We start from the raw sequence: 27,835 nt of genomic DNA, 5'->3' as shown, positions 1-27,835 counted from the left end.
GTGGCTGTATGACAATTTATTTAACCTGAATCCTTGAATTAAGGTCCCTAACTAGTATTTCTGGACCTCCTCCAAGCAAGTATATCATATTTTATTTATTTATTTTGAGAGAGAGAGAGCTCAAGGGAGTGCAAGTAGGGAGAGGGGTAAAAGCAGAGTGAGAAAGAGAAGCTCAAGCAGACTCCGCTAAATGTGGAGCCCTACAGAGGGCTTGATCTCACAACCCTGAGATCATGATCTGAGCAGAAATCAAGAGTTAGATGCTTGACCAACTGGCCACCCATGTGCCTCCAAACATGTATTCAGAAGGCCCTCCTTGTTTGATTTTGTGAATTCTGGGTGGTGGTGGGGAAGATACAATATATCATTTATTTCAAAGAGCAATTTCTGGAATGAGAGAGGTAAAGGCAAGTGAAATGAAAGTGGTTGATGAAAGAAACATTTTGCAATTGTAAATATTTTATAGTGATTTCTTACAAATGAGACTTAACCCTTTCATTCTTTTAAAACTGTGAGTGTCTGAAAGACTTCAAATCAAATTGGATTACACTCACTTAGAGTGAACTATCAGTGTCTTGCAAGAGAACTCTCTGCCCCAATGTTTATGGACCTATTGTAAATGTACTGAAGAGCCAGTGCTTTGTGAAAAGTTGTTTTTTGGGACAATCATTGAAGGAGAGACTGCTGACCCTGACCTCCATTGGTAACAGAGTCAGAAGTTAGGTGTGGCTAAGGAACACTAAGTGTGTAGGAATGAGGACCAAGGCATATGAGAAATCAGGAAATTGTTTGGGGGCAGTTCTGAACCTGTACAGTAGGGTTGTGTTGGAGTTTGGGGGGTATTGATGGGGCATGGTAGTCACTGGGGTAAGTGAAGAAGTTCAGAAAAGGAGCCCAGGTCTGGCTGGCTCTAACACCAAGAGAAACTTCAAGCTGTGGTTTTCATGGAGGAGTGGATGTGGATGTCTCCCTAGGTGTTCCAGAGGATGATGACTGTGACCACAGAGGTGGCCATGAAGAGCAGATAGAGGCAGAAGAGCAGGGTATCCATCATGTGGCTGAACTGCACCCACAAATCGACCAAGTGCTGCCTCTGAGCTTCATCTTCCTGCTTGGCCCTTGTGGACTCAGGACACCCATTTAACTCTGCCTCTCTGGGACCTGACACCTTTCCCACCAACTCCACGGGCTCCTTCACACCTACAGAGGGAAAGAGACTCAACCATGGGTCATGAGGTGCGCTTAGGGAGGGAGGGGGGCAGGGAAGGAGGCAGGAGCAGAAGAGTGGAATTGTGGGAAGAGGAAGTATGGGCAGTGCTGCCTCCCCTTACCAGGCAGGTGAGCAGGGTGGAGGTTTAGGCCTTTATTTCCCTTCTGGGGTGCAGTGGGGCAGCATGTCCTTGGGTTGGCCCAGTAGAGGAGCAGAGAGTGGAGCCACCAAGGCATAGGTGGGGGCTGGGTGGTGGCCAGGTGCAGCAGGTAGGTGATGAAAATGGTCTCCAGCAGGCTGACCACCATCAGGGACAGACACAGGGCGAAGTAGACACCTGAAAGCAAAACAAGTTATAAGTAAACCAGGGCCGTTTCATCTCTACACTTTTCTGAAGACTTTCTCCAAATCCAATGTTTTTTTTTTTTTTTAAGGTTTTATTTATTTATTCATGAGAGACACAGAAAGAGAGGCAGAGACACAGGCAGAGGGAGGAGAAGCAGGCTCCATACAAGGAGCCCAATGCAGGACTTGATCCTGAGAATCTGGAATCAGGCCCAGAGCCAAAGGCAGAAGCCCAGCTGCTGAGCCACCCAGGCATCCATCTCCAAATTGAATCTTTCCACAGAACCTCTTCCCACCTTAAGTGGAGAAGCAGCCAGTTTCTGGTTCCCCTCCCTATGCCCTGCTGCCTTTGCTTCCCTGGAAAGTGGGAGGGACCATACTGATGAGGGGGGTGCCACTGGCTGGGAGTAAGTCATTCATCATGAGCAGGAAGACGTTGTAGCCCAGTAGAAGGGTTATCTTGAACGGGGCACGATTCTCGCTTTCTGCTGGCAGGTAGAAGCTGAGGGCATCGATGGCAATCAGGAAGCCACTGGGCACCAGAAGGTTTATGACGTAGAGGCTGGGCCTGCGTCTGATGGCCACCTGTGGGGCAGAGAGATTATGGAGAAGGTAGCAAATATACTGATGCCAAGGGGTTCTTGTATATTTGACTATAGTCCTTGCTGATGTGCTGTTAGGCTGGCTGTGGGATGATTGCTTTAGGTAACACATGTATTTAACTGTATCCTCTACTGAAGTGTCCTGCTTTGTTGTCTAATTTTCAGTGGTAAATGTGTCCAACCTGCTGGGAACACAACAATTGCAGACTTTCAGGGGCAAGTAGGGCCCTTTGGGCCATCACAGAGGTGGCTGCTCCATTCTGAACAGTAGAGCTTGTTACAGCTGAGCTACTCCTCCTCTTTGTAGGGTGGAAGAGGGGGGAAAGAGGGGAGGAGGGGAAGGAGGAGGCCCTGGTGATCCTTCTTTAGGGCAGTTAGGATAGAGGGTAGAGTGGGGAGCAGGTGCTTAACCCCCTGGAAATCCTTTTTACTTTCCAAAGTGCCTTAGGTCAAGAGGAAAATCACAGAGGACCTGGGCTCAGAAGTCAGAAAGGGACCCTTGGACTTACATAGAACATGATCTGGTCATATACGTTGCTGCCCACCAGCATCTTTGGGGTGGCCTTGGTGATGCCCAGGAGCTCCCACTCTCCCTGAGTCTGGATGAGGTTGCGAGATGTGTCTGTTATCTCCCACACTTCCTTGTCCATGCCCAGTAGCATGCTATCCACTACAAGGGAGACCGGGGACAGCTCAGTCCAGAAGTGCTTCCAAGATTCCTGCACCCAAGTTAACTTCCCCCCCTGAGCTTCTTATGGCAAACTTTCTTCTCTATTCCTTTTCTTCTTCAAGGAACTTTATAACCTACCTGGGAGACCAGACAAAACAATTAGAAAATGCTTCAGTGTGCTGGATTTCATGGTAGACTTTTTTTTTTTTTTTTTAAGAAGGAATAAGTGAATGCAGTCTGAAGTATTCAGAGAGGACTTCAATGCAGGAAGTACAAGGGAATACAGCTGGTCTTTGAAGAAAGAGAAAGAATGGAGGGGGAAAGAAAGTTTTTTCAAAAGTGGGTTATAGGACCACAATTCATGTATATGCAGGCTGCAGCATTGATTTTTTTTTTCCGGTTGAAAACAAGAATGAATCAAAGTTTTTATGGGAATACTGGGTATGACTCAAAGTGAGTCAAGAACTTTTGCAATCATTCCTATTTTCCTTCTCCATTTCCCAGTTGTATGATGTTGTTTTAGTGGTATCAAACTCGAACAGCTCAACCTTTTTATAATTACATGCATGCCCACTATAATGATTAATTTATCCAAATCTGCCACATGACACTTGGAGGTATTCAGTGTGTTTACTGGTTTAAGTGTGTGAGCTATCAAAATTAAGTTTTCAGCTAAAAATTGTAGAGCAGCAGCTCTACAGCAGCTCAAGGTCAGATAGGCCTCATTGGCATAAGGGCCACCCAAGATCTCAAGCAGTCCTTTTTTTAAAAGTTTCTTTTCTTTTATTTACTTATTTATTTTGGTAATTGCTATACCCACTGTGGGGCTCAAACTCACAACCTGGAGATCAAGAGTCACATGCACTTGTGATTGAGCCTCGCAGGTGCCCCTATAGTTTTTTTTCTTAATTAAAGATTTTATTTATTTATTAGAGAGAGAGTGTGTGTGTGTGTGTGTGCATGGAGGGGGAGGGGCAGTGGGGGAGGGAAGAGTAGACTCCCCACTGAGTGTAGAGCTTGATGCAGAGCTCATCCCAGGACTCTGAGATCATGACATGAGCCGAAGTCCAACGCTCAACCAACTGTCACCCGAGTGCCCTTCTGTAGTTCTTTTTTTTTTTTTTTAATATTTTATTTATTCATGAGAGACACACAGAGAGAGAGAGAGAGGCAGAGACACAGGCAGAGGGAGGAGCAGGCTCCATGCAGGGAGCCGGATGTGGGACTCGGCCCACCCAGGTCTCGAGGATCACACTCTGGGCCAAAGACAGGCGCTAAACTGCTGAGCCACCTGGGCTGCCCCCTTCTGTAGTTCTTTTTAAATAAACTGTATTGAGAAATTAAAGCAGTGATTCTTAACCCTGTCTGCACATTAGCATCTCCTGAGGACATATAAAAAGTAATCAGTACCTGGGCCCCACCTGGAACAATTAATTCGAAATCCCTAGAGTGATGCATAGTTACTGACATTTCAAAAAAGCTTTAGTGGGTGGCCAGAGTTAAGAAACACTGATCTAAAACCTTCCCTAACAATACCTGCACCACTTAAATATCTTCCCCAAATCTTGAATAACTGGCAATACATGTCTTGCTCACCTGTGTAAAGGAAGGAACTGAAGGTGAAAGTGCAGTTCTGCTGGTCAAACGGAAAGTAGAAGATGTCCAGGTTACAGATGCTGGTCACCCGCACTGGCCTGTCATACTTCATTCGACCTTCACTGTTGACAAATGCCGTGAGACCTGGAGGTGCTCTATCCACATCCATGCTGCTCGTGAGAGGGAGGGAGTTGGTGCTGTGGTGCCTTCATTAGCTTTTGTTTCCCTTTCTTCCCATATCTTTCCCTACTGTGCTCCCCTTTTGGACCCTTTCTCTACTGTCATGCCATCTTGTCTCTTGTACAGCTCATAGTATTTTGTGCAAGTCAATTAATTGAGATTAACTGTTCTCCTGTCTGAGTGTCTTGGTTTTCCTGTGCTCTGCACTGACCCTCAGCTGTTCTTTGCAGATGGGCTTTGTGCTGGCTTTCCCCAACCCAGATACGCACGATTCCACAATGAAGATGTCTGGGAGCCACACGTTTTCAGCTGATACAGTGAGGTTTTTGAGGCTGACACACTCTTCCAGGTTCCAACTGATGAAAGGATTATCCCACATCTGTAGCCAGGGCAATGGGAAAAGAGGTGAGCAGTGGTGCAGCTAATTCAGCCAGCTTCTCCTACCTTCTTGTTCTTCTTTGAGCTCTGATCTTCTTTCTCCCACTCATGTCCCTGTGACCACAGCGGGTCTCCCTCTCTTTATCCAGCTAAGTGCTATTGGTAATGTACCCGGTAATGGCCTTTTTTCCGGATAGACCTTAATTATAACCTAAAACCCCCTTGGTCCCAGGAGCACACCAACATATTGGCCTGCAAACCATTTGGCCATTTTCTTGGATCACTATTTCCATTTTTGTAAGCTGCCTGGGGAGATTTGTGTCCTCAAGGTCAGTCCAGTTCTAGATGGAATTATTTGGTCCTGGAAAGATTTGTACATGAGTAGAGGTTGGACTAGGAAACCTCTAAGTTACTCCTTACCTTTATACTTACAAATGGAAGTGGGAAAAGGACGGTTGAATCTGCCTTACCACATTCATCCACAGGAATGACGTCAGAAGCTGGAGCTGTGCATTCTGGTAAAGAGATTGCCATCCAGGATCATTAGTACAAAAAGACTTGGCTCATGCCCACCTCATATTCTTACCAATATTTACTAATTTATTGGGTCAGGCATAGTTCTAGATGCTCGACTGTCTTTTCCTCACTTGTCTGCCCCTGTATCTAGGGACAATTCAGGTTTTAACTGACATACTGATCACTTTTTCCTGGAGCATTCCAGAAAGGACAGGACTCAAGAACAAATCCTTCCTGAAAAAAAATACCACTGTAACATTCTTCTTTATTTCTCCTCATCCTGTAGGAAAATCCTCTAATTTGTGCAGAATCCATTTAGAAGACCTATTGTTCACTACCAGACCAGTACAATGTTGTATTAATAGGGCAGAGGATCCTTGTTCCCTATTAGAAAAATGGAAAGTGGGGACTAGGTCTCACCACTTCCAGGATGGCAGACAGGGTGAAGGAGATGTTGACATGAGTGGGGTTGCTGTAGTTGAGGACTGGACGGAAGGCCTTTCTGTCAAACACTGCTTGGAAGGCAGCAGGATCCACCCCATATTGGTCAAAGCCTGAGCAATTGATGGTGAAAGTGTCGCCTCTTCCTGTAGTGAGCAGAGACCCTGTGAGAGAGGCCTCCATGGCTAGGGCTGAAGCCTCTCTGCAGAGAGAAAACGGGTGACATACTGGGAGGAGTGGGAAGCCCTCCTTCCTGGGCCAAGATTCCCCAAGGCCAAATCCCTTCCTGCCAGATCAGAGGGGATAGGAAGGTCTGGTAAGCAAATAGTGGAAGTTGATGTGGTAAGCTGAACCAGAACTCTATTCTCATTCCTATTGTTTCGTCCTCATGCAAAACCTGCCCAAATCTGTATGCAAACTTGGCCTTGGTGCAATGGCAGCTACTTCAACAAGTCCTCAAGTGTATCCATCACAGACTGCTTGGATCTACCTAGTAGCACCTCTCAGCACTGCCCTAAAACTCATCATCCAAATCACTTAGAAATCTGCTATAGTGCATTTCTCTTCCTTATTCTCAGAGACTTCCATTTTCTGAAGACAGTAAGTGATTTATCAAGAAAATAAAGGAAGTAAATAATTTTACGTTCTAGGTAGATATGGGTAACATGTAGTAGGTATTCTGAATTGGTATGTACCTTGGCACTATGCATTTATTTTGCCCTTCTCAGATTTAGTGACCAGATATCTTGGGGTTTATTTCCAGCATTGGGATAATTAGGTGATATCACTGAGCTTATACCACATGCCAGTCATATAATGTGGCCTCTGCAGCTGTTGTCTCTTGGCTATGACCAGGAACCCATCTTGGTAGTACCTGGGCAGAATCTTTCCCCATTTGAGCTTTGTGAGATATTTTGCTTTGCTTGTTTCTCTACAACTCTATTTCCATAATATTTAAGGTATATATCCTGACTAGGAACAGATATTCCCTCATGGAAGCAAAGTATCTACTCCTACCTCAGATTGATTTTTTTTTTTCTCAGATTGATGCTTAGCCTCCCTCAGTGTTTTACACTTATTCCTTCATGGCATGTTTAAAATCTATGGCTACTCTTCTCACAGATACCATATCAAGGGAAGAAGACAGGGAGAGTAGGATGAGAGTGTGGTGGGAGGGACATTGGTAGTAAATGAAAAGGTGGAAATGGAGAGGTGGTGAAGTAGGACAGTTTGGCAGATCTCTATATGGACAGGAATACAGAAGGCTGTGATCTGATCAGCGGAATGTCTATCGGTCACACACACACACACACACACAGTCAAGACACAGATATCAGAGAAGAAGTATTTAACATGTTACTTCCGAATGTCCTCCAAGTGCTGAAGGGAAATTCCTAGATGTCCTTTAGAACCACATTTTGGTCTTCCCTGTTCTTGGCCCATCTTACCTGGAAGCAGAAGGCTGACAGTGAGGCAGAGCAGGACTCTCCCCCCAACAGGCCACCCCCCTTTCATCCTTCTCTTCTGGACGTCTCTCTGGGGATTCACCATGAGCCCCCAAAACCTTGAACTTAAAGGAGCTCAGACCACACCTTGGTTCCTGGTTTTGAATAGTACTCATGACAGGTGACCACTCCCTGGTTAGAGGCTGTGGCCAGAGAGGTCACAGCAGAGTGTCCTGCTTTGCCCCTGTGTTGGTATGCCTTCCGGGCTCCAGGCAGGGGTGGGAGTTGGGCCAAGACTAAGGGAGAAGCACCTGCTTGGCAGCAATGTGCTGAGATCAATAACAAAGCAACTCACTTTAATGAGAGGGTGAGGGCTGGGGAAGTAAGAATTAAGTTCTTCTAAGGCCAAGGAATCTTCAGATTTAGAGAGGTAACAATATTTAGTGATTTTGTTATGTATTCATTAAGGGTAATTACAAATACCAAATTATAAAGCTTGATTCCTGCCTTCATCATCTATTGTCTATATTTTTTCAACAGCCCCTACCAAGATTTCCTCCTTTCAATCCCTTTGCCTTTCTGATTCATTTCCCATAAACCAAATTTTCTATATTTTTTTTTTACTTTATTCATTGATTACATGGTTATGGAAGTTATAAAATTAAGGTAGCAGAACCATTTTTAATGTCTTTGTGTTGTCTGTAGAGTTACGCAGTATCATAAACTAGTAATCTCAGATAACATCAATATTCATGGCATGTATCAGTAGTATGTCTTATGTGACATCTCTATATAGAAAACACACTTGGGCCAAATGAATGAATTGGAGCATTGTTATATTAAGTATCTTAGTTACATTTCCAGAAAGACTTAGAAATTTTTTCTTTTTTTTAAAAAAAAAATTTATTTATTTATTCATGAGAGAGAGAGAGAGAGAGAGAGAGTGAGGCAGAGACACAGGCAGAGGGAGAAGCAGGCTCCATGCAGGGAGCCTGACGTGGGACTCAATCCCGGGTCTCCAGGATCATACCCTGGACTGAAGGCGGCACTAAACCGCTGAGCCACCCGGGCTGCCCTAGAAATTTTTTTCTTGCAGAAAGGGGGAAGAATCAGATCTAGAATACAAAAGAAACTTTGTTCAGAATAGAAGATTATGACGGCCCTAAATTGAAAGAGCTGAGGAAGGCAGGAATGACTGAGGGGTTCAAGCTAGGGAAACATAGGAAAGACATATTTTCTGTCTGGTTTGAAGGTTTGAGACATCTGCAGTGCTTCAGCCCCGCCAGCTCTGTAAGGTATTTCTTCTCTGTTTTGGAAACTTGGCCAGAGGATTGGGCCATCATGCCATATAGGACCAAAGTACTACTGTGTCTATATCCACATGGATGCACTGGACTCCTGGATTGGCTAAGAGTGAAAGTCTTTCAAGTACACTTGAGTTTCACAGGTAGGCTGGCTATCAGACCTTGAGTCTAGGAAAGGGGGTTGACTTCAAGCCCTGATGAAAGGCAGCTGAGGACAGTTGATGTGCATCTTGCTTTTATCAAGGTTGGATGAAAAACTGGACCTAAGTCAAAAGGTTGGACTCAAAAGTAGAGTGGGGGGTGGCGGGGGAAGAAGAAAAAGAAAAACAGATGCCATTCTATTCAAGGCCTTGGTAATACAACCAATCCTTCCAATGATGTCTGATTACAATGAGAACAGATTCCCACGGTACTTCCTTTAAAAAAAAAAAAAAAGATTTTTTTAATTTATTCATGAGAATACACAGAGAAGAGAGAGAGAGAGAGAAGAGAGAGAGAGAGAGGCAGAGACACAGGCAGAGGGAGAAGCAGGCTCCATGCAGGGAGCCTGACCCGGGACTTGATTCTGGGTCTCCAGGATCACGCCCTGGGCTGCAGGCGGCGCTAAACCGCTGAGCCACCCAGGCTGCCCTCCCGTGGAACTTCCGCAGATGATTTCCAACGGCCATAAAAGAAAGATTACTTGCGGAGAGTTTCAGAATTCTGGAGGGTCACAGGTAGGGAGAAAAGATAAATATTTTAATTTGTTTACAAAACAACATGTTCAGGACTTCTGAGTGGCTGAGCGGTTGGGCGCCTGCCTTCAGCCCCGTGGGTGATCCTGGAGACCTGCTATTGAGTCCAACGTGGGGCTCCCTGCATGGAGCCTGCTTCTCTCTCTGCCCATGTCTCTGCCTCTCTCTGCGCCTCTCATGAATAAATAAATAAAATCTTTTAAAAAAAAAAGTAGATTTAGCTGCCAGGAAATGCATATGATAGAGGCAGAAGAAATAGAGCAGTAAGGCATCTCCTTTCCTACTCTATAACCTCATAGAAAGCAGGGGGCACATCTTGTTCTATCCACTGACCCCCCCACTGTCCCCACCCAGGGTGTAGCATATAGTAGTTAGCAGTCAGTTACACACAAGCACCTTGGGCAAATGTAAGAAAAATAGTAGGGAACCCCTTGGGGGTCCTGAGGCCACATCAGAGAAGTTGCTTGCTATTCCCACCTTGCTAAGGTGTGGCCCTCCATCTTGTGTGCAGTTTGGTAGAGATAGGGTTTGGAAAATGCACTACAGAGGAGGTGCAGAGGCCTAGAGCCCGGGCCCAGCCTTTTCTTTCTGATTGCCCCTCCAAGTTTCCAATGAAGGCCTAACCAGAGCTACCATTTATTGAGTTTGTGCCATGTGCCCTACACTGCGTTAGGCACTTTACTTACAGTATTCTTATCCTCCCAACTGCTTTGAGTGGTATTACTCCCATTTTATAGATTAAGAAAACTAAGGTAAAGAAGGTAAAAAATCTTGTTCATTGTCCGCCCAGGTAGAAATAGGTAGAATCCAAACACAGATCTGATTCCAGTGTTCTTTCCTTGCTCTTTTTATTACTCCACAGCTGGGAAGTCTTGTGGACTGGATTATTAGGCCCCTGGTTTTCCCACCAGTGAAATCCCTAGACAATCCTTGGATTCCAGGGTAATCAGTGAGGACAGGAGCTGTAGTTTTTCAAGTCACAGACACCAATAACTTTCTCCTTAGCTTATTCCAAGCAGGATCACACTACATGGTCCTACTCATCTAGGACCCTGGTGGATTAGGCTTGGAAATCTAGCTGTAACCTGGCAAGGGCAGAATTAGATGGTGGAAGGGGGAAATTAGTTTTGCAGCCCTGATGGATTGCAGACACACAGAGGCCATCGGCCAGGGCTAAGGATCCAGGAATACAGAAGCAACTGGAACACCCAAACGGCAGAGTGGGTCACTAGCTGGGGTCAGGTTGGCTGTGGTGTCTGGAGCAGGAGAGAAGGAAGGTCTTGGGACTCTGAAATACACCTGGAAAGAGAGTCGCATGGACTAACACTCATCTGACCTGCCATTCTGACAGGCCCAGACTCTGATCCTAGGCTTTCTTGAAATATGACAGACAACCCCACACTTATCACTTCATTTTTCTCATCTGAAAAATGAGGAGGCTAAACCAGAAAGTCGGTAATTCTTTATGTCTGTTGCCTCCCACCTAGAAGTCGATTTTGCATACTGAGTCTCAGTCTGCGTGATAAATAGATGTTCTCTGGTGCATCGCATTTGGCTTTCTAGTTTCTGTAAGCTTGTAAATGATTTTTTAATCCATATTTTTAAAATTATTTAATCTGTGTTATTAGTTACACTTCATAAATGAAATTGAAACTTGTGGGGGTGAATCCACCTATACAGGTTTTTACCCAACAAGTAACAAAGTCAGGTTAGAACCCAGGGTTGCCAGATTCCAAAGTCTCCCTTTTAAGCTATTTTTCCCTCTGCCATTTAGAAGAAGCAGTGCTAATGAATGATCAAATAGGAGAGGTTATCAAAGGAAGGTCAGAAATTGGAGAGGAAAAGGATGGGCTTGATAAGAAGTCTGTGACTTCACATGGGAGAGTGGACCTGAAGGGAGAGAAGAGAAAGCAAAGACAGTAATGAGATAATACATTTTAATGCCAGGTTAATATGGACCTGAAAGAAAATGTGAAAAACATGGAGAAATACTGCTTATAATAGTTTAGAGAAAGGAAGTGAATACAGGTATGTGCAAGAACCACGGATAACACTGCTGATGAATGGATAAGATGAATGGCTACCATGCAGAGACAAACCATCAAATGCAAGACAGCCCAGGCAGGACCAGTTTCCTGTCAGCAGATTTTTCTAAAGATTTTCCTAAATTACTTTGCAAAGCCTTTCAGACGTTTGCCCCATAACAAGAGGAGAGTCATTATCACCAAGTGTACTTATCAGACAATTCTATTATAGATGGAACAGAAAGGCAGCAACCATATCAGTCAATTTTCTGGGAGGGTTCTGGTTTCAAGGTTCCACATGATTATTGTTTGTGTGTTAAGATCGTGTGTTCAGATTTTGCTTGAGGAGAAGATAAAATCACCATAATTATATTATGCCTTCTCTTACTGAAAGGAGATCTAGCCTCTTAATTCATGTGTCAAAAAAGACAAATCGCATAGCTCCTGTTCAAATGAAACACTTAATTCATGTGCCAGAACAAATGTGAAGAAAATAAGCGTAAAAATATGTACCGTGAAGATGGGTGGGAAAACTAAAATGCCACATATTGATCTTAAAGAATTTCAGAATCCCCCCAAAAGCTGGGTCATTGAGCTACTTAGAAATGTCAAGAATGAGTTTCCAGGTGACATGTGAGATGACTGTCTTGGGAAAGGGCATAGGAGAAGAAGATCCAAGTATTTGGCCGTAGAATATGTATGAGCAGCAAAAAACGAAATCTATGGAGGATACAAAGGAAAAGTGGATTTTCGGGATGAGATCTGGGGAAATACACACTACAGAAAGAAGTGGAGAAAGTGCAAGTAGTGAACTTACCTATTATGTATAAAGGGGGTGGAGGGGAGACGGGAGGAGTGGTAAAGCCTGAGGAAGGGAGTAAAAGAAAATTTAAAAGAAAGTTTGTCTTTGGGACCCTGATCAGGTCTATTTTAATTCTGACATTAGCTGATAAAGATATGCAGCGGAACTGACATCTCAGCATGGAGCTCGGAGCTCTTAGAGAACCTGTCCAGTTCTCGTCCTCAGTTTGGAGGGCAGTGAGGCAGAGGCTCAGAGCCCAGTATCTAACCATGGCTCAGTCACTTAGCTGTGGCACCTAGGAGACAGCTCAGTGGCTGTCACTTCACCTCTGTGCTTCATTTCCTTCGTTTATTTCATCTCTTGTATCTGAATATATAAAACTGGGGACATTAATACAAAACCACAGCACTATAACCTAAAGAGCTTTGAAAACCAAATGATTTTTCATAAGTTATTTGGTGGCTAAACCTGACCTGAAATGATGTGAGACTATCCCTAGTATCATTTCTGTTCCCTACTGTGAATATTCATAGATTTCACTGCAGAAATGTTAATGTGTTTGATCATAGGGTGCTGCCCTGTACCCCATATAGTACATGCATATTATTTCCTTTTTAAAGTCTGGGATGCCTGGGTAGCTCAGTGGTTGAGCATCTGCCTTTGGCTCAGGTCATGATCCCGGGATCCTGGGATAAAGTCCCACAATGGGCTCCCCAAAGGGAGCCTGCTTCTCCCTTTGCCTGTGTCTCTGACTCTCTCTGTGTTTCTCACGAATAAATAAAATCTTTTTAAAAATATGAAATATTCCAGATTCCAAAACACATTTGGCTGCAAGGGTTTATGGATCTACAATTCATACTTCATAGGGTTACTGTAAGGATTAAATGCGATTATTTATCTAAGACACTTAGGAGAGTGCCTGCCACATATTCATAACTTACTAAGTGTCGGTTATTATTATTATTATACTGTGTCCTTTCTAAAGGCTCACTTTGTAGAAAGCTGTGAGTTGAAGAATTGAGAAATAATAACAGATATGCTGATTTATTTGGGTGAATGTCAGGGCCTCCCAATTTGAGCCTGGATTGTGTATATACTAGGTTTTGGACATGCCTAGAACACTGGTGATGGTGAGGGGGTGGTTGACAGGGCCTTAGAAACTGAGAAACCAAAGACTTTCTTGGAAAAAAAAATGCGAGTTAAAGAAAAAGAATTAAGGAACACAAGTTGAGTTGGAAGACCATGGGCCTGGGTGCAAGTAGCAATTTAGAGCTTAACAGGGTGCCTCTGCCTCAATATTCCAGTTTCCTATGGACTTCTGCCCGAGGGCCAGCTGTAGGAAAGAACAAGTCATAGCTGGTCCTGGTGACTCAACACCCAGCTGGGGACGTCTGCCCCTACTGGCTTGGGCTCCTGCAACAAACAAGGGGTAGGACCTTGGCCCGCATCACCAACAGCACCACTTCCAGTGAAAATTGATAGCCTTGCTAACCTTTGGGCATCTACAGCTCCCTGCAGAGGGAGCCAAAGAAGTTTGAGCAAGAGCAGTACAGAGGAGGAACCAGCTAAATGCTGTTTAGTAAACATTACGTTAATCTTCTATCTTGCGATAGAAAGTCATAGAATAAAAGAAAGGAAAATAAATGGTTGCTAAAAATAAACGATTTTGTGTGAGTTTTAATTCATATGCTCTCATATCTGTGCTTTTCTGAACCTAGGGTGTCCAGCAAATCATGTCACAGCTCCCATGTACAGTGACACAGTGGAGCCTCTGCTTCTCCCAGACAGGGGAAGATGGGAGAGATGGGTCAACAGACAAACACTTGCAAAATCATAAGGCAAGTGCTGGAAAGGGGAATTTTCCAGTTCACATGGGGGCATTTGTGTTACTCGTAAGTAAAGCAGATGCCATTTTCAAATGTGCTGTCCTTGGCCTCATGTTCTTTACTTCACACAATTAAGGGCACATCCACTTTGATCGCAACACAGTTAACGGTAATTTGGGATTATGTTAACATCTAAATGCTTAAGGATGAATGAGTCATATGTCAGGCTGTGACAAAATGCTTCACACTTTAAGTAAGAGATGCCTGATTCTGGCACATTATTAATTTCTAAAGCTTAAATCCAGAAAAACTAGATTTAGGAGATTAATCTCTATTTTATTATAATTTCTTATAATTGGTTTTGAACCCTTCTCTCCCCTCTCCCTGTTTTCACAAATTGTCTAATAGACTTAAAAATCATTTTTACTTTGGTAATGAGTAGCTTCTCCAAGAAGACTCTCAATTCAAGATTTTTAATACTGTAATATAATGCAGGAAAGAGCCAATGCCTTCTGCAAAGGGGTTTATTTGGAGTGAGTCAATCAAGAAAGTATTCCAGGAACTTGAATCTTGAGGAGTCAGGCAGGCAGCATGTACCGGAGGCATGAAGGGGGCTGATGGCATGTAGGAGCAAGGACCCTCTCTAGGAGGCACAGGCAATCATCCAGGTCTTGTCTGAAACTGCAAAGGACTGAGTTGAAAACAACTGAAACACCTGAAAACAAGGTGGTTGCCAGGGCTGTGAGGCTGGGATTTGGGCACACATGGGAGCTTGGCTGGTTCCAGAGGCAAGAGAAGCTCCAGACTAGAGCTTGTAGGTGGGCATTTGCCTAGGTGTTCCAGAGGACAATGACCGTGGTGATGGAGATGGCCATGAAGAGCAGATAGAGTCGGAAGAGCAGGGTGTCCATCATGTGGCTGAACTGCACCCACAAGTTGACCAAGTGCTGCCTCTGAGCTTCATCTTCCTGCTGGGCCCTTGTGGACTCAGGACACCCATTTAACTCTGCCTCTCTGGGACCTGACACCTTTCCCACCAACTCCACGGGCTCCTTCACACCTACAGAGGGAAAGAGACTCAGCCATGGGTCATGAAGTGCACTTAGGGAGGGAAGGGGCCAGGGAAGGAGGCAGGAGCAGAGGAGTGGAGGTGTGGGAAAAGGAAGTGTGGGCAGTGCTGACTCCCTTACCAGGCAGGTGGGTGGAGGTGGAGCCCAGGGTCTTATTTCCCTTCTGGGGTGCAGTGGGGCAGCATGTCCTTGGGTTGGCCCAGTAGAGGAGCAGAGAGTGGAGCCACCAAGGCATAGGTGGGGGCTGGGTGGTGGCCAGGTGCAGCAGGTAGGTGATGAAAATGGTCTCCAGAAGGCTGACCACCATCAGGGACAGACACAGGGCAAAGTAGACACCTGGAGGGAAAATTAGTCTGCCTGAGGGTCAGAGGTACTCCCCAGGACTTTGTGTTTTCTCTTTTCCCAGGGAACCTTTTTCCAGGATCTCTTTTTACTCTGACCTGGTTCCACTGGACCATCTCCCCACCCCATCCCCCACTTTGCTTTTATTATTCTGATGGAGGGAAGGACCTTACTGATGAGGGGGGTGCCAGTTGCAGGGAGTAAGTCATTCATCATGAGCAGGAAGACGTTGTAGCCCAGGAGAAGTGTCATCTTGAATGGAGCACGATTCTCGCTTTCTGCCGGCAGGTAGAAGCTGAGGGCGTCGATGGCAACCAGAAAGCCACTGGGCACCAGAAGGTTTATAACATAGAGTCTGGGCCTGCGCCTGATAGCCACCTGGAGGGAGGAGAAAGTGAGGAATAGGCTGGGAGGCTGCTGAGCCAGTTAAGAGCAAGAGTTGAGATGCGTCTCAGACCAAACTGTCTAGGAAGGAAATGTTACCTCAAGTCCCTTTCACTTTCCTCTCTTTCCAACAAAGGCATCTTAATCACCAGTCTCCCTTTCCAGGGTTTGCTTCTGCCATCCTGCTTACCACTGAACTGTATCTCATACCTTGTTGGCCCAAGGTGTCAACTTTCTTCACTTCCATTTTTAGCCCTACCAATGTAGGGCTCTTAGCAGGACTGTGGGACCAAATTCCTAGGTATCATGTACATTTTATCCTTGTATTTCTGCTTGTTTTCCTTATCAAGGTCTACTCTCTAGTGACCTTGTCGGTGGCCATTCAAGACCAGTGGGAGGTAAAGCAAGGCAGTGGCAGATAATTTGGATTTGAAAGCATAATATCACTTAGTGTTTCATAACTTTTCTACCATCTCTTTTTAAAAATAAATATAAAAATTCTTGTTTTCCAAAGAGTTCTGATAGACATGGGAGTTGGGAAGCTCATTTTCACTATGAGTCACTCCCATAGGAACTTTGTTTTTTCCTCAGGGAGGATTTATTCAATCAAGATTTACTGAGTTCCAGGTACCATTTTAGGTAGTGGAGATTTATCAGTGAAAAAAGTTATAAAAATCTCCACCCTTATGGAGCTTACTTTCTAGGGGGAGAGCTTAAATTCTGGTGGGAGACATAAGCTATGCATCTTAGAGAAGACCACAACCATGGCCCCTGAGCTCACATAGAAAATGATTTGGTCATACTGGTTGGTGCCCACAGTCATCTTCACCATTCTCTGGTGGATATTCAGAAGTACCCACTCCCCCTTGCTCCGAATGAGGTTCCGTGATGTGTCCGAAATCTCCTGCACTTTCTTCTCCATGCCAAGGACCATGTTCTCTACTGCAAAGGAGACCCAGACAACTCAGCCTCGCAGAATGCTCCCAAACCCTTTGCCCAGACTGTTGATCCCTTACCACTTAGCTTCCACACCCCTTTCAGTGAGATCCCCTCACTCTTCCCAGCTTCCTGGCCTCTTCTTTCTCAAAACCCTTTCTCTGCCTCTCAATAGGCCACTATAAACAGCCTCACTTACCTGTGTAGATGAATGAGCTGAAAGTGAGTGTGCAGTTCTGTTCATCAAAGGGGAAATAGAAGATGTCCAGGTTACAGATGCTGACCACCCTCATTGGCTTATCATATTTGATGAGACCTTCGCTGTTGATATAAGCCATGAGACCTGTAGCTGTCTGATCTACATCCATGCTGTATGTATGGGAGAGGGATAAGAAGATGGACACTGTGGGTTCCCTGTCAATCTTGGCCCTCTTTCTCAGGGCAGACCATCCCTGTGCTCCAACTCCACTCATTTGACTTCCCCCTTCCACCTATAGCCATATTCTGGGAGGGGGTGTGTGTACGCTCAATTCAGACATTGCTCCTTCTAAGTTGAGTCTTTGCATGCCCCTTATTGGTTATATCAATTCCTTCCTTGGAGATAGGGTTTCCTTCTTGCTTTTTTCCAGGTCTGATACTCACAACTCCTCGATGAAGATATCTGGAAGCCAAAGATTCTCAGCTGCTATGCTGATCTTCCTGATGCCCCCACATTCCTCTGGGTTCCACCTGATGAATGGATTGTACCAAATCTATAGGAAACCATGGTGTGGGACAAATGGGGTGGGAACTAGTTTTAATCGCACTCCGCCTCCTGTACTTTACATTTCTTTTTTTCTCTCATTTTCTCACTCTCCTACGCCCTCTCTGGTGACAGCTGCCACTATGTCCTTAACAAAGTCCTTCTAGTTCTCCCTTGATGCTCTCAAAGAAGACCTTGACCTTAGCTTTGGAGTCCCTGGGATGGAGACACTTGAGTCTCGTCTTTCATGATCTTGGTTTATTATACTTTCTCCCTGTGCCCCATCTCTGCACTCCAAAACTGGCAAAATAATCAGGAAGTTTTGTGTTTTCATTTGTTAGTCCGGCTGTGTTTAAACTTGTCTGATTCGTGAGTATTCTCAGCTTTATCCACTGTAATCTGCACCCAGGAGTGGAAAATGAGAGGTACCATAGTAAAGGGGAAACAGTCTGTCATACCAGGTTTAACCACAGGAAAGACGTCATCAGTTGAAGCTGTGCGTCCTGAAAAAAACAGTTTTTATCTAGGATCATGGTCTCCATGAGATCAAGTCCAATGCCACCACCTACCTCCTACTCATTTCCAACGCTGTTCTATGTGGCAATTATGATTTTTAATCATAAACCACTGAAAAATGGAGGTCAAATAACCCAGGGTACAATAAGTGAAGTTAAAAGTATGAAAGTCCATTGGGGTTATGTTTCTTATGGAGTAGTCCAAAAAGGGACAGATTTTATCTGCCATGATGTCACTGAAGCATTATGCCCTATCATATCTTCCCACGCCAAAGAATGAGATTTTTCACTTTACAAAATTCAAGCAGGGAACCCACTGCTTACTACTGCTCATCCCATTGCTATGTTGAGTCAGGACTCACCACTTCCACAATGGCAGACATAGTGAAGGAGATGTTGACAAGAGTGGGGATGCTGTGGTTGATGACTGGACGGAAGGCCTTTCTGTTAAACACTGCTTGGAAGGCAGCAGGATCCACTCCATATCGGTCAAAGCCTGAGCAATTGATGGTGAATGTGTTTCCTCTTCCTGCAGAGAGTAGAGACCCTGTGAGAAGAGTGCCAGGACTGGGACTGGCTAGTGTTTCTGCACAGAGAAAACAGGGGGCATGAGAGAAGCATGTGAGCTCCTCCTTCCTGGGCCAGGGAGTGTGGCCTGGGCTGGTAGGCAAATGGTGGAAGTTGATGAGGTGACTGAGTCAGGGCTCCATCCTCAATTCCATTGTTTCTGTACCTATGCAAAACTTGTCCAAACATATAGGCAAACTCAGCCCTGACCACCACTTTTCAGTGTCCTGAATCTTACCACAAACCTCTCCACCTTTATTCAGTGTCCTTCTATTGCTCCTCTCTGTCCTTGATACACTTAGGTGATGTCAGTGATAATTTTTGGAATCACGGTTCTTCTCCTAAATACATTAATACAGCATAGATGATCATCAATTAATGACGAAGGCAATCAGGTTGGCAGGATGAGGTATGTGGGACCTTGCAGAAGGAACTCAGGTTTTCAAGTTAATAAGAATTTACTGTGTTTCTGCTATGCTGTTCAATTGTTCTCTTCTAAACCACAGTGGTTCCCACCACTGAGACTGTCTTAAAGAGACTTCCCTGCCCATCTTATACCTGGCCTTTTTCTAGTCATACTTTGTGATGCAGAAATAGAGAATTATGTGATAGCATCTTCTGGTAGAGTCTATTCAGATATGTCTTTGATATTGTACCAACCCTCATTGTTCATTTGCAATAATGAATGAGAAAAAATAATCTGTTGAAAATTTTTTCCTGAAAATGTTTTCCTTTTACATGACAGATCTTCTCATCACCTTCTCCCATTTAGCATTTTCTCTGTTCCATTTAATTTACTTCAAGAGAGCTGAGAAAGAATTTTCTTCTTTTTAACATTAGTTGATACTCAGAAACATGCAACTGGGTTATGTGCCTGGAAAGAGAAAGAAATGGGGAAAGAGAAGAAGCCAAGAGAAGTGCAGGGGGAGAAGGATCTTAAAGAGTTACAAAGCTGCCAGTGTCCTGAGTTTTTGTTTTTACCAAAATGGATATCCAGGAACTGGCTATCTAGGAGTAACAAAAATTTGCCTGGTTTGTCTGTTTCTCAGACATTATATGTTTGCTTTGTTTTTGCTCTTGTCCCTTCTTACCTTGAAGAAGCAGGTGGAGAATGAGGCAGAGGAAAAATCCATTCTCACGGAGCCAAACTCTTCCCATCTTCTTCTCTTTGGCTCTTCTCGGAGATAATGTTGATCTCTGGGGACTTAGTGATGATTTTGATCTTAAAAGACCACAGGCCACACCTTGAACCCTAGCTTTGAATAATACATGTATCAGGTGGCATTGGCCAACTCTCTAACAAGCACCCCCGGTGACAAGAGAATATCACAGAGGACTACCCTACCCTGTGCCCTAGTAAGCCTGAATCTCATCTCCAAAAGTAATTTGGCAAATCAGTTTGGAGAGGAGGAAGAAAAAATATTTGGTAACTAAAGCAGTGCTAATGGTCTCCTCATACTTTGAGTCAGTCTGGCATATAATGCATCAGAAAAGGCACATAATAATTGCCAGTCTTCAAGTGGTACATGCATTTACTTTAACCTTGCTACTATCTTTCAAAAAAAAAAAAAAAAACCAAAAAAAAAAAAAACAACAACAACAAAAAAACAAAAAACGGGGGCCTCCTTTTTATAATTGACTTCTGACTCTGAGGTTTTATTTATTATTTTTTAAAGATTTTATTTATTTATCCATAAGAGACACAGTGAGAGAGACAGAGACATAGGCAGAGGGAGAAGCAGGCTCCCTACAGGAAGCTGGATGCGAGACTCAATCCCAGGACTCCAGGATCACACCCTGGGCTAAAGGCAGACGCTCAACCACTGAGCCACCCAGGTGTCCCTGACTCTGAGGTTTTAAATATGACTTCAGTATGTCAAGCTTTTGATTTTTTGAGTGTGTCAAAAGCAACCCAGGTCTACTAGATGGAGGGAGTGATCAGTGGGGTAGACAAGAGGTGGTAGAGGAAACACAATTTTTAGTGAAGTTGACTTATGAGAATATGAGCAAACAGCTTGCAAATTAATGTTGCTTTGGCCCTGCTAATGTTTGTAAGAAATTAGTTAGTTGTCAACATGTTAAAAATTGGGAGATTTCATGCAAAACCTGTATTTCTGGCTTCATTTGAAAAAATAAAATTAAGCAATACTGAGCTCATGTTGACAACAATCTGCTAAAGCTAATGGTTATGCCCTTTAGATGGAACATTCTTTCTAGATCAACAGTCTGTCACCAACTATTGATTATTCCTGACCAGCTCCCCTCATTTATGTTACCTGCTTGGCCTCTCTAGGCTTTTGAGTTTGCTTTGAATGTGAAGATTGATTTTCTTGTACAGTTTTAAAAGAGCTTTGGGAAGTAATTTCAAAATACCATGCCATGCCTAGGTGATCACAGGTCTCATCAGATTTAGCATGTACAACTATTTTTTTAAAGACTTTATTTATTTATTTATTTATTTATTTATTTATTTATTTATTTATAACATGCTCAAGCAGGGGGAGAGGCAGAGAAAGAGGGAGAAAGAGAGACGCAAACAGATTCCATACGCATTGGCCGCAGAGCGGGACATGGGGCTCAATCTCATAACTCTGAGATCATGACCCCAAGATCATGATCTGAACAGAAATCAAGAGTTAGATGCACTGAGCCACCCAGGTGCCCCTAGTATGTACAACTATTTGATTCATGGTGGAAACCAGACATGGTATGGTTAAGTACACCAAAGTCATCAATGGGGTTTAACCTGTTTTATACTAGAATTAATTGCATTAGGGAAGGCTCTAGAGAGGGTAATGAGTGCCTTAGAGAACAAAGGGAAAACAATTGAAGGGGAAGTTGAGTGGATCAGTTGGTTAAGCATCTGCCTTAAGCTGAGATCATGATCCTGGGGTCCTAAGATGGAGCCCCACATAGGGCTCCCTGATCAGCGGAGAGCCTGCTTGTCCCTCTTCCTCTGCCCCTCCCCCTGCTCATGTTCTCTCTCTCTCTCTTTCTGTGTCAAATAAATGAATAAAATATTTTTTAAAAAAGAGGGACAGCAATTTCTTCAATGAAGAAGCTTTACAGACTGAACTGGAATGATTCACTAACAAAGGTTTCCTTATCTCTCATATTGTGGTTAGAGATAATGTCTGTGTGGTACCTTTCCAATTCAAAGCAATTACTGAATTGAAGTAGAAATAAATGTAAAAATGGCAGTAATAGTAGTTCTTATTGTTACTCTGGCTCTCTTTAGATTGCTCAGGTTGCTTCAGCCTGAATGGAATCTTCTGGACTTAAAATGTCTGCATTGACTGAAACAATCCTGGTCTCTGTGAGCATCATCTTTTCTCCCAGCTTCGCTCAGCTTTAGGTCACCAAAAGCGTCATCCCTCATTCTCTTCAGCAACCCTTTGCATCATTTGAGAATCCTTTCTCCTATGGGAAGTTTTTTTTTTTTTTTTTCTTTTTAAGGTGACTTTAGATCAGCATTTCTCAAAGCATTTTCTGCAGAACATTATATCTACAGGATGTTGAATGCATGTCTAAAAAATTATTTTTGTTACTTTAAGTTCAAATAAGTCTGGGAAATACTGAATTAAGATGGCTAAATAGATTTTATTATTTTAGGATTTCTCAGAATATTTAGCCAAAATGTTCACGTGACTTGAATATCGTATATATAATTTCCCAGACTTAGTTGACTTTGGGAATTTCTTTTTCTCAGAATATCTTGCAAGACTAACACTTCATCCATAATTTTGGGGAACCACTGCTTTAGGTAAATAGAATAAATGTAGAAGAAAAAAACTTGAAAATTCTACAGATGAGATATAGAATGCAAATAGGTATATATAAATAAATCAAGAGATCAAAAAATAAATTAGATAAGTATTTTTTAGATAAGCATTATAAAACTTGAAGTTTGATATGTAAGAACCTACAAACAAATAAAAAGTAAAATAGATACAATTTCAAGCTGTTTCTGAATCCATGAGCCATATAAACTTTGGCTCAAGAAGGAATCTTTTTGTTTTTTCTTTTTCTTTAGATCAGTGATCTACCAGCTGTAGACCACATGTCATTCACCTAGATCTAATTTTAGGAGAGTTTAAAAACATGTTTTGGTATTGTTACTTTTCAAATATGCTCAGACAGTAACATTTCAGTAGCCGAAAAGCAACGCTGATTTTTCTCCTTGGTAGTCTTATAATCAATCAAGTATATGATTTGTGTTTAAGAGTACATATTTTTTTCCTCATGGTGTTCAATAAATGAATTACTTTGAGTGAAAAATAAATACAGCCTGGACAGATTTCTAATTTTCCTGAACAGATATTCATGCCCAAAAAAAGTTATCACAAACGTAGACTGAAGTGGTTTATCTTTTCTTACCAGAAGCCCATATTTATAAAGCAAAACACTTGAGAAGTTTTGGGGGAGTGCCTGGGAGTGACCACTCTTCCAGCCTGTGAAGGCCTGTTTTTAGAGAGAAGGCACCATCTTGGCTGCACTACCGGTTTGGCTTCTCTGGTTTAGTGGGACCCTGTTGCCTTCCACTTTGTGGCTTGACAGGTGCCCACTCCACACTTCTCCATAATGTAAGAGAATCCCCCATGTACTTCTTACCAGGAGAGATGTCAGACCCATAGCATCATTTTATTCAGTTGAGTAAGTAACCCATCAGTTGTCATTCTGGAAGGATTAAAATCCCAAGGTCTGTCTATGGGCTATGATGGTTATTTTAGCTGAGCAGATTTAGATGATTGTTCATGTGGAAGGGGCAGCTAAAGTAAAAACATGGAAATTACAGTGTTGTGAGGACCTCAGATTTGAGTAGGAGAGTGACAGGAAATGAAACTGTGGTATTAAGTGGGGCCAGATCATGGAAGGCCTTGTATACATACGAAGCTGGAGTTTGATTTTATTCTATCACTCACTGGTTCTCAAAGTTGAATAAGGTTCAGACCTCTTTTAAGGGAAACAAAACTCCTAAGCCCCTGATATTGACTTGAATTATTTGCAATATCACTTAAATATGTATATTCATAAAATCATGTATAAAGTCCTTATACTCACAGCTCTTATACTACTATAAAACCAGAATAAATTTAGCAAATTATATAAGACTGTAGAATCAACACAACACTAATTTAATGGGATAATACTGTTTTGCTAAAATTAGATAATTGCTGTCTATTTTCCCCTCTTTTTAACAAGGAGCTAATTTTTGAACACCTATCTATTATTTTGTGTTGGGTCAATTTGATAGTGCTTCTCAATATAACAGTACTTAAAATTTTTTTTATAGCAGTTCGTTTCTTTCTAACTACTATCCTTACCGCTAATGAACTTAGGACGTTATTACTGTGAAGATGAGAAGTATGTAATTCTTTCCTTCATAAAGTGACTATGTGAGCATTTATCATAATGCTCTATACTGCTGTGTACCATATGAACACTTACCCTACTCATTGTGGTTCTCTGTTGAAAATACTGTGAAACCTTTGTCTGTATAACATGCAGTGATGTCATTTGGCTTTCATTCGGCATTGTTGACATCTTTTTTTTTCTGACTTATTTAAACATTAAAACAATTCCAGTATAATGAATATACAGTGATATATTAGTTTCAGGTGTACAATATAGTGATTCAACAATTCTATACATTACTCAGTGCTCATCATGATAAAGGGACTCTTAATCCCCTTGACCTATTTCACCACCACCCATCCTCACTCCTCTGGCAACCACCAGTTGTTCTCCATATTTGAGGCTGTTTTTTATTTATTTGTCTTTTTTTCTTTGTTCATTTGTATCTTAAATTCCATATGAGTGTAATCATATAGTATTTGGCTTTCTCTGACTGACATTACATTTACCATTATACTCTCTAGATCCATCCATGTTGTTGTAAATGGCAAGACTTCATTATTTTTATGGCTGAGTAATATTCTATTATATATATTATGTAATAATATAATCTTTATGCATTCATCTATGGATGAACACTTGAGTTGTTTCCATATCTTGGCTGTTGTAAATAATGCTGCAATAAGCATAGAGTGCATGTATCTTTTCAAATTGGTATTTTCATTTTCTTTGGGTAAATACCTAGTAGGGGAATTAATGAATCATATAGTAATTTTATATTTAATTTTTTGAGTAAACCCCATACTGTATTCCACAGTGGTTGCACCTGTTTTGGCACTTTGACATATTAAATCCTCTTCTCTTTTCTAAGTTGCCGGAGATCGTTAAAGAGGTTCATCATTCTCTCACATTGTTGTTTCTGTGATGTCAAATAAAGATTCAATTTATTAGCTAACTTGAAGAAAAAAAGTTTTATTTCATTAAAAAGACTTTCATAATGAACTTGACCTGTAAAAGTGAAATTTTGTCTTTTTTTTTTCTTAAAGATTTTTAAAATTCATTCATGAGAGACACAGAGAGAGAGGCAGAGACATAGGCAGAAGCAGGCTGTGGGGAGCCTAATGTGGGACTTGATCTAGGACCCTAGGATCATGACCTGAGTCAAAGGCAATGCTCAACCACTGAGCCACCCAGGTGCCCAAAAACTTTGTCTTCATAAGTGGCAGGAGAATTCAATGTGAGTGTCAGAGCAGATATGGAGTGATTGTTGCCATTTGACTTTAGGTCCTGCTAACCTGGGTAGAGGAGGCTATCAGAGGCTATCACAGTAGAACATTTCTCCTGTCAGTGAGCAATGGTACCACCATCCATCCAGTTTTGCGACCACAAACCTAGGTGTTGCCTCTTTCTCACACCACTTTATCTAATCCATCAACAAGGTCTGCTGATTTTACTTCTTTTTTTTTAATTTATTTTTTATTGGTGTTCAATTTACTAACATACAGAATAACCCCTGATTTTACTTCTTAAATTTCTTTCGAGGCCATCCAATTCCCTCCATCTTTTCTATCACAATCCTAGTCCAAACCACCATCATCTCTTCACTGGATGACAGTACACATTCCTAGCTAGACTCTTCTCTTTCATTCTAGGTGCTTCTAGTTCTTCCTCTGGTCTGCCAGACATGGTACAGTTTTGAAAATGCAAGTTTGATTTCTCAACCCTTAACCCACTCACCTTTTAAAACCTTGCAGTGAGGGACTCCTGGGTGGCTCAGTGGTTGAGCATCTGCCTTGGGCTGAGGGCATGATCCCGGGTCCGGGATCGAGTCCTGCATTGGGGTCTCTTCAGGGAGACTGCTTCTCTCTCTGCCTATGTCTCTGCCTCTCTGTGTATCTTTCATGAATAACTAAATAAAATCTTAAAACAAAACAAAACAAAACCTTACAGTGGTTGCCTTTTGCTCTTCCTCTAAGATTTGTAACATGGTCTGTAATGCCTTTGGAGACGTTCCCTTCCTTCTCCTACCACTTGGTTTTTATTTTTCCCCCTGTGCAGAGTGTTCTATGCTCTGCCCACCTCCACTGTCTTCACCTCACTAGCTCCTACTACCCTTCAGATGCAACTCATACCCTCCTTGTCTAGTACCTACCACGGTTATAATTTAAATTTGGATTAATGTTTACTTGTAACTCTAAGCCCCACGAGGGCAGGAAACTTGTATGTTTTAGTCCATTGTATCTCCATAAATATTGAATGAATATTTTTAGTATATTACACAACATAAATATTATTTTAGAATATATGCACAAGTCTGGATTTACATAGATTCTCCACTTTAGTGCCTTGCCTGAGGGTTGGAAAATATCATCCCCCAAAACATTTTACGATACAAACACTAAAATGTGTTTTGCATCCCCTTAAAATAGGAGGGGATGCTTTGTAATCAATACCATGTAAATAAGTATAAATCTTGTTATACTTATAAATAAGTCTTTGGCTCAGGCCATTGGCCTGACAGTATATAGACAGTACATAGCATATTGAGGCCTGGCACCAGGGCTGCATAATGCTCATCTGCTGCTTTTTTTTTTTTTTTAACATATAATCAGTATATTAGACGTATTTCAGGGAGAATTTAGAAACTTTTCATTTGATATGAGGGTCTCAGATATGCAGCTTTTGAGTTCTACAGTGTTTGAGGCCTGGTTGGAAGTACTAGTATACCTCGGCAAGGTGGCTTGAGGTGTGCTGAGGAAAAGTGTTTTTTATCCAACCAGATGGCCAGAGGTGCTTCAGGAATCCTCATCAGTAGATATAAATATAATACAGGTATCTGCAAGATGCTTCTGTTTAATTGCACATATACCCAATGAGAGGAGAAATGGTTTGTTTCTATGATATTAAAACATTTTTATTGTGAAATTCTTAAAGGCTAATAAAAATATAGCAAAAGATATTAGAAGGACCTGTATACCCACTCGAAGCTTTATTAAATTTTAACATTTACAAGTTATTTTGTTGTTGTTTTTTTTTTAAAATTTTTATTTATTTATGATAGTCACACAGAGAGAGAGGGAGAGGCAGAGACACAGGCAGAGGGAGAAGCAGGCTCCATGCACCGGGAGCCCGACGTGTGAGGGAGAGGCAGAGACACAGGCAGAGGGAGAAGCAGAGGGAGAAGCAGGCTCCATGCACCGGGAGCCCGACGTGGGATTCAATCCCGGGTCTCCAGGATCGCGCCCTGGGCCAAAGGCAGGCACCAAACCGCTGCGCCACCCAGGGATCCCCATTTACAAGTTATTTTAAAAAGAAATAAAATAGGGGCCCTGGCTGGCTCAGTGGTTGAGCGTCTTCCTTTGGCTCAGGTCGTGATCCTGGGGTCCTGGGATCGAGTCCCGCATCGGGCTCCCCACAGGGAGCCTGCCTCTCCCTCTGCCTATGTCTCTGCCTCTCTCTCTGTGTCTCTCATGAATAAATACATAAAATCTTAAAAAAAAAAGAAATAAAATATTACAGAAACAGACAAAGCCTGTGTGCATCCCTCTCTGATCTTATTCTTGTACCTCCAACACCAGCTCTACCTCCAACTATACCTTGAAATTGTTGTTTATTATGTCCAGGTATATTTTATATTTTTAAGTACATATATGTGTATCCATAAACAACAGATCACACTTTTGCATATTTACAAAGTTAAGACAAACGGGGCTATACAATTTGAGTCTTTCTGTAACTTATTCTGGTTCAACATTGTTTTTGAGACTTATACATACTGATATGTTATAGCCTCTGTTCTTTAACTGCTACATAGTATCTCATTGTACGAATACCATAATCTAGTTATCTGT

At 42.5% G+C, this 27,835-nt stretch overlaps 2 protein-coding genes across 2 annotated transcripts; both read right to left on the bottom strand.

Moving 5' to 3' along the window:
* Nucleotides 1–840: 840 nt before the first annotated feature.
* On the bottom strand, nt 841–7,453 carry LOC144302217 (5-hydroxytryptamine receptor 3C-like). The gene is made up of 9 exons (XM_077879523.1): nt 7,387–7,453; nt 5,918–6,084; nt 5,452–5,496; nt 4,873–4,982; nt 4,424–4,593; nt 2,667–2,827; nt 1,936–2,140; nt 1,332–1,547; nt 841–1,200 (listed from the first exon to the last, which is right to left on the bottom strand). The coding sequence occupies exons 1-9, from the start codon at nt 7,451–7,453 to the stop codon at nt 971–973; spliced, it is 1,371 nt and encodes a 456-aa protein (XP_077735649.1). The 3' UTR covers nt 841–970.
* A 7,235-nt stretch (nt 7,454–14,688) lies between these two features.
* On the bottom strand, nt 14,689–18,445 carry LOC144302216 (5-hydroxytryptamine receptor 3C-like). Its single transcript, XM_077879522.1, has 9 exons — nt 18,425–18,445; nt 18,006–18,050; nt 17,448–17,557; nt 17,005–17,174; nt 16,687–16,811; nt 16,226–16,228; nt 15,659–15,863; nt 15,264–15,479; nt 14,689–15,133 (listed from the first exon to the last, which is right to left on the bottom strand). The coding sequence occupies exons 1-9, from the start codon at nt 18,443–18,445 to the stop codon at nt 14,904–14,906; spliced, it is 1,125 nt and encodes a 374-aa protein (XP_077735648.1). The 3' UTR covers nt 14,689–14,903.
* Nucleotides 18,446–27,835: the final 9,390 nt, after the last annotated feature.

The sequence above is a fragment of the Canis aureus genome, chromosome 31 (genome assembly GCF_053574225.1).
Source record: "Canis aureus isolate CA01 chromosome 31, VMU_Caureus_v.1.0, whole genome shotgun sequence".
In the NCBI taxonomy this organism is placed as follows: domain Eukaryota; kingdom Metazoa; phylum Chordata; class Mammalia; order Carnivora; family Canidae; genus Canis; species Canis aureus.
Note: the sequence above shows the minus strand (reverse complement) of the source record. Positions and strands in the feature narration are given on the sequence as shown.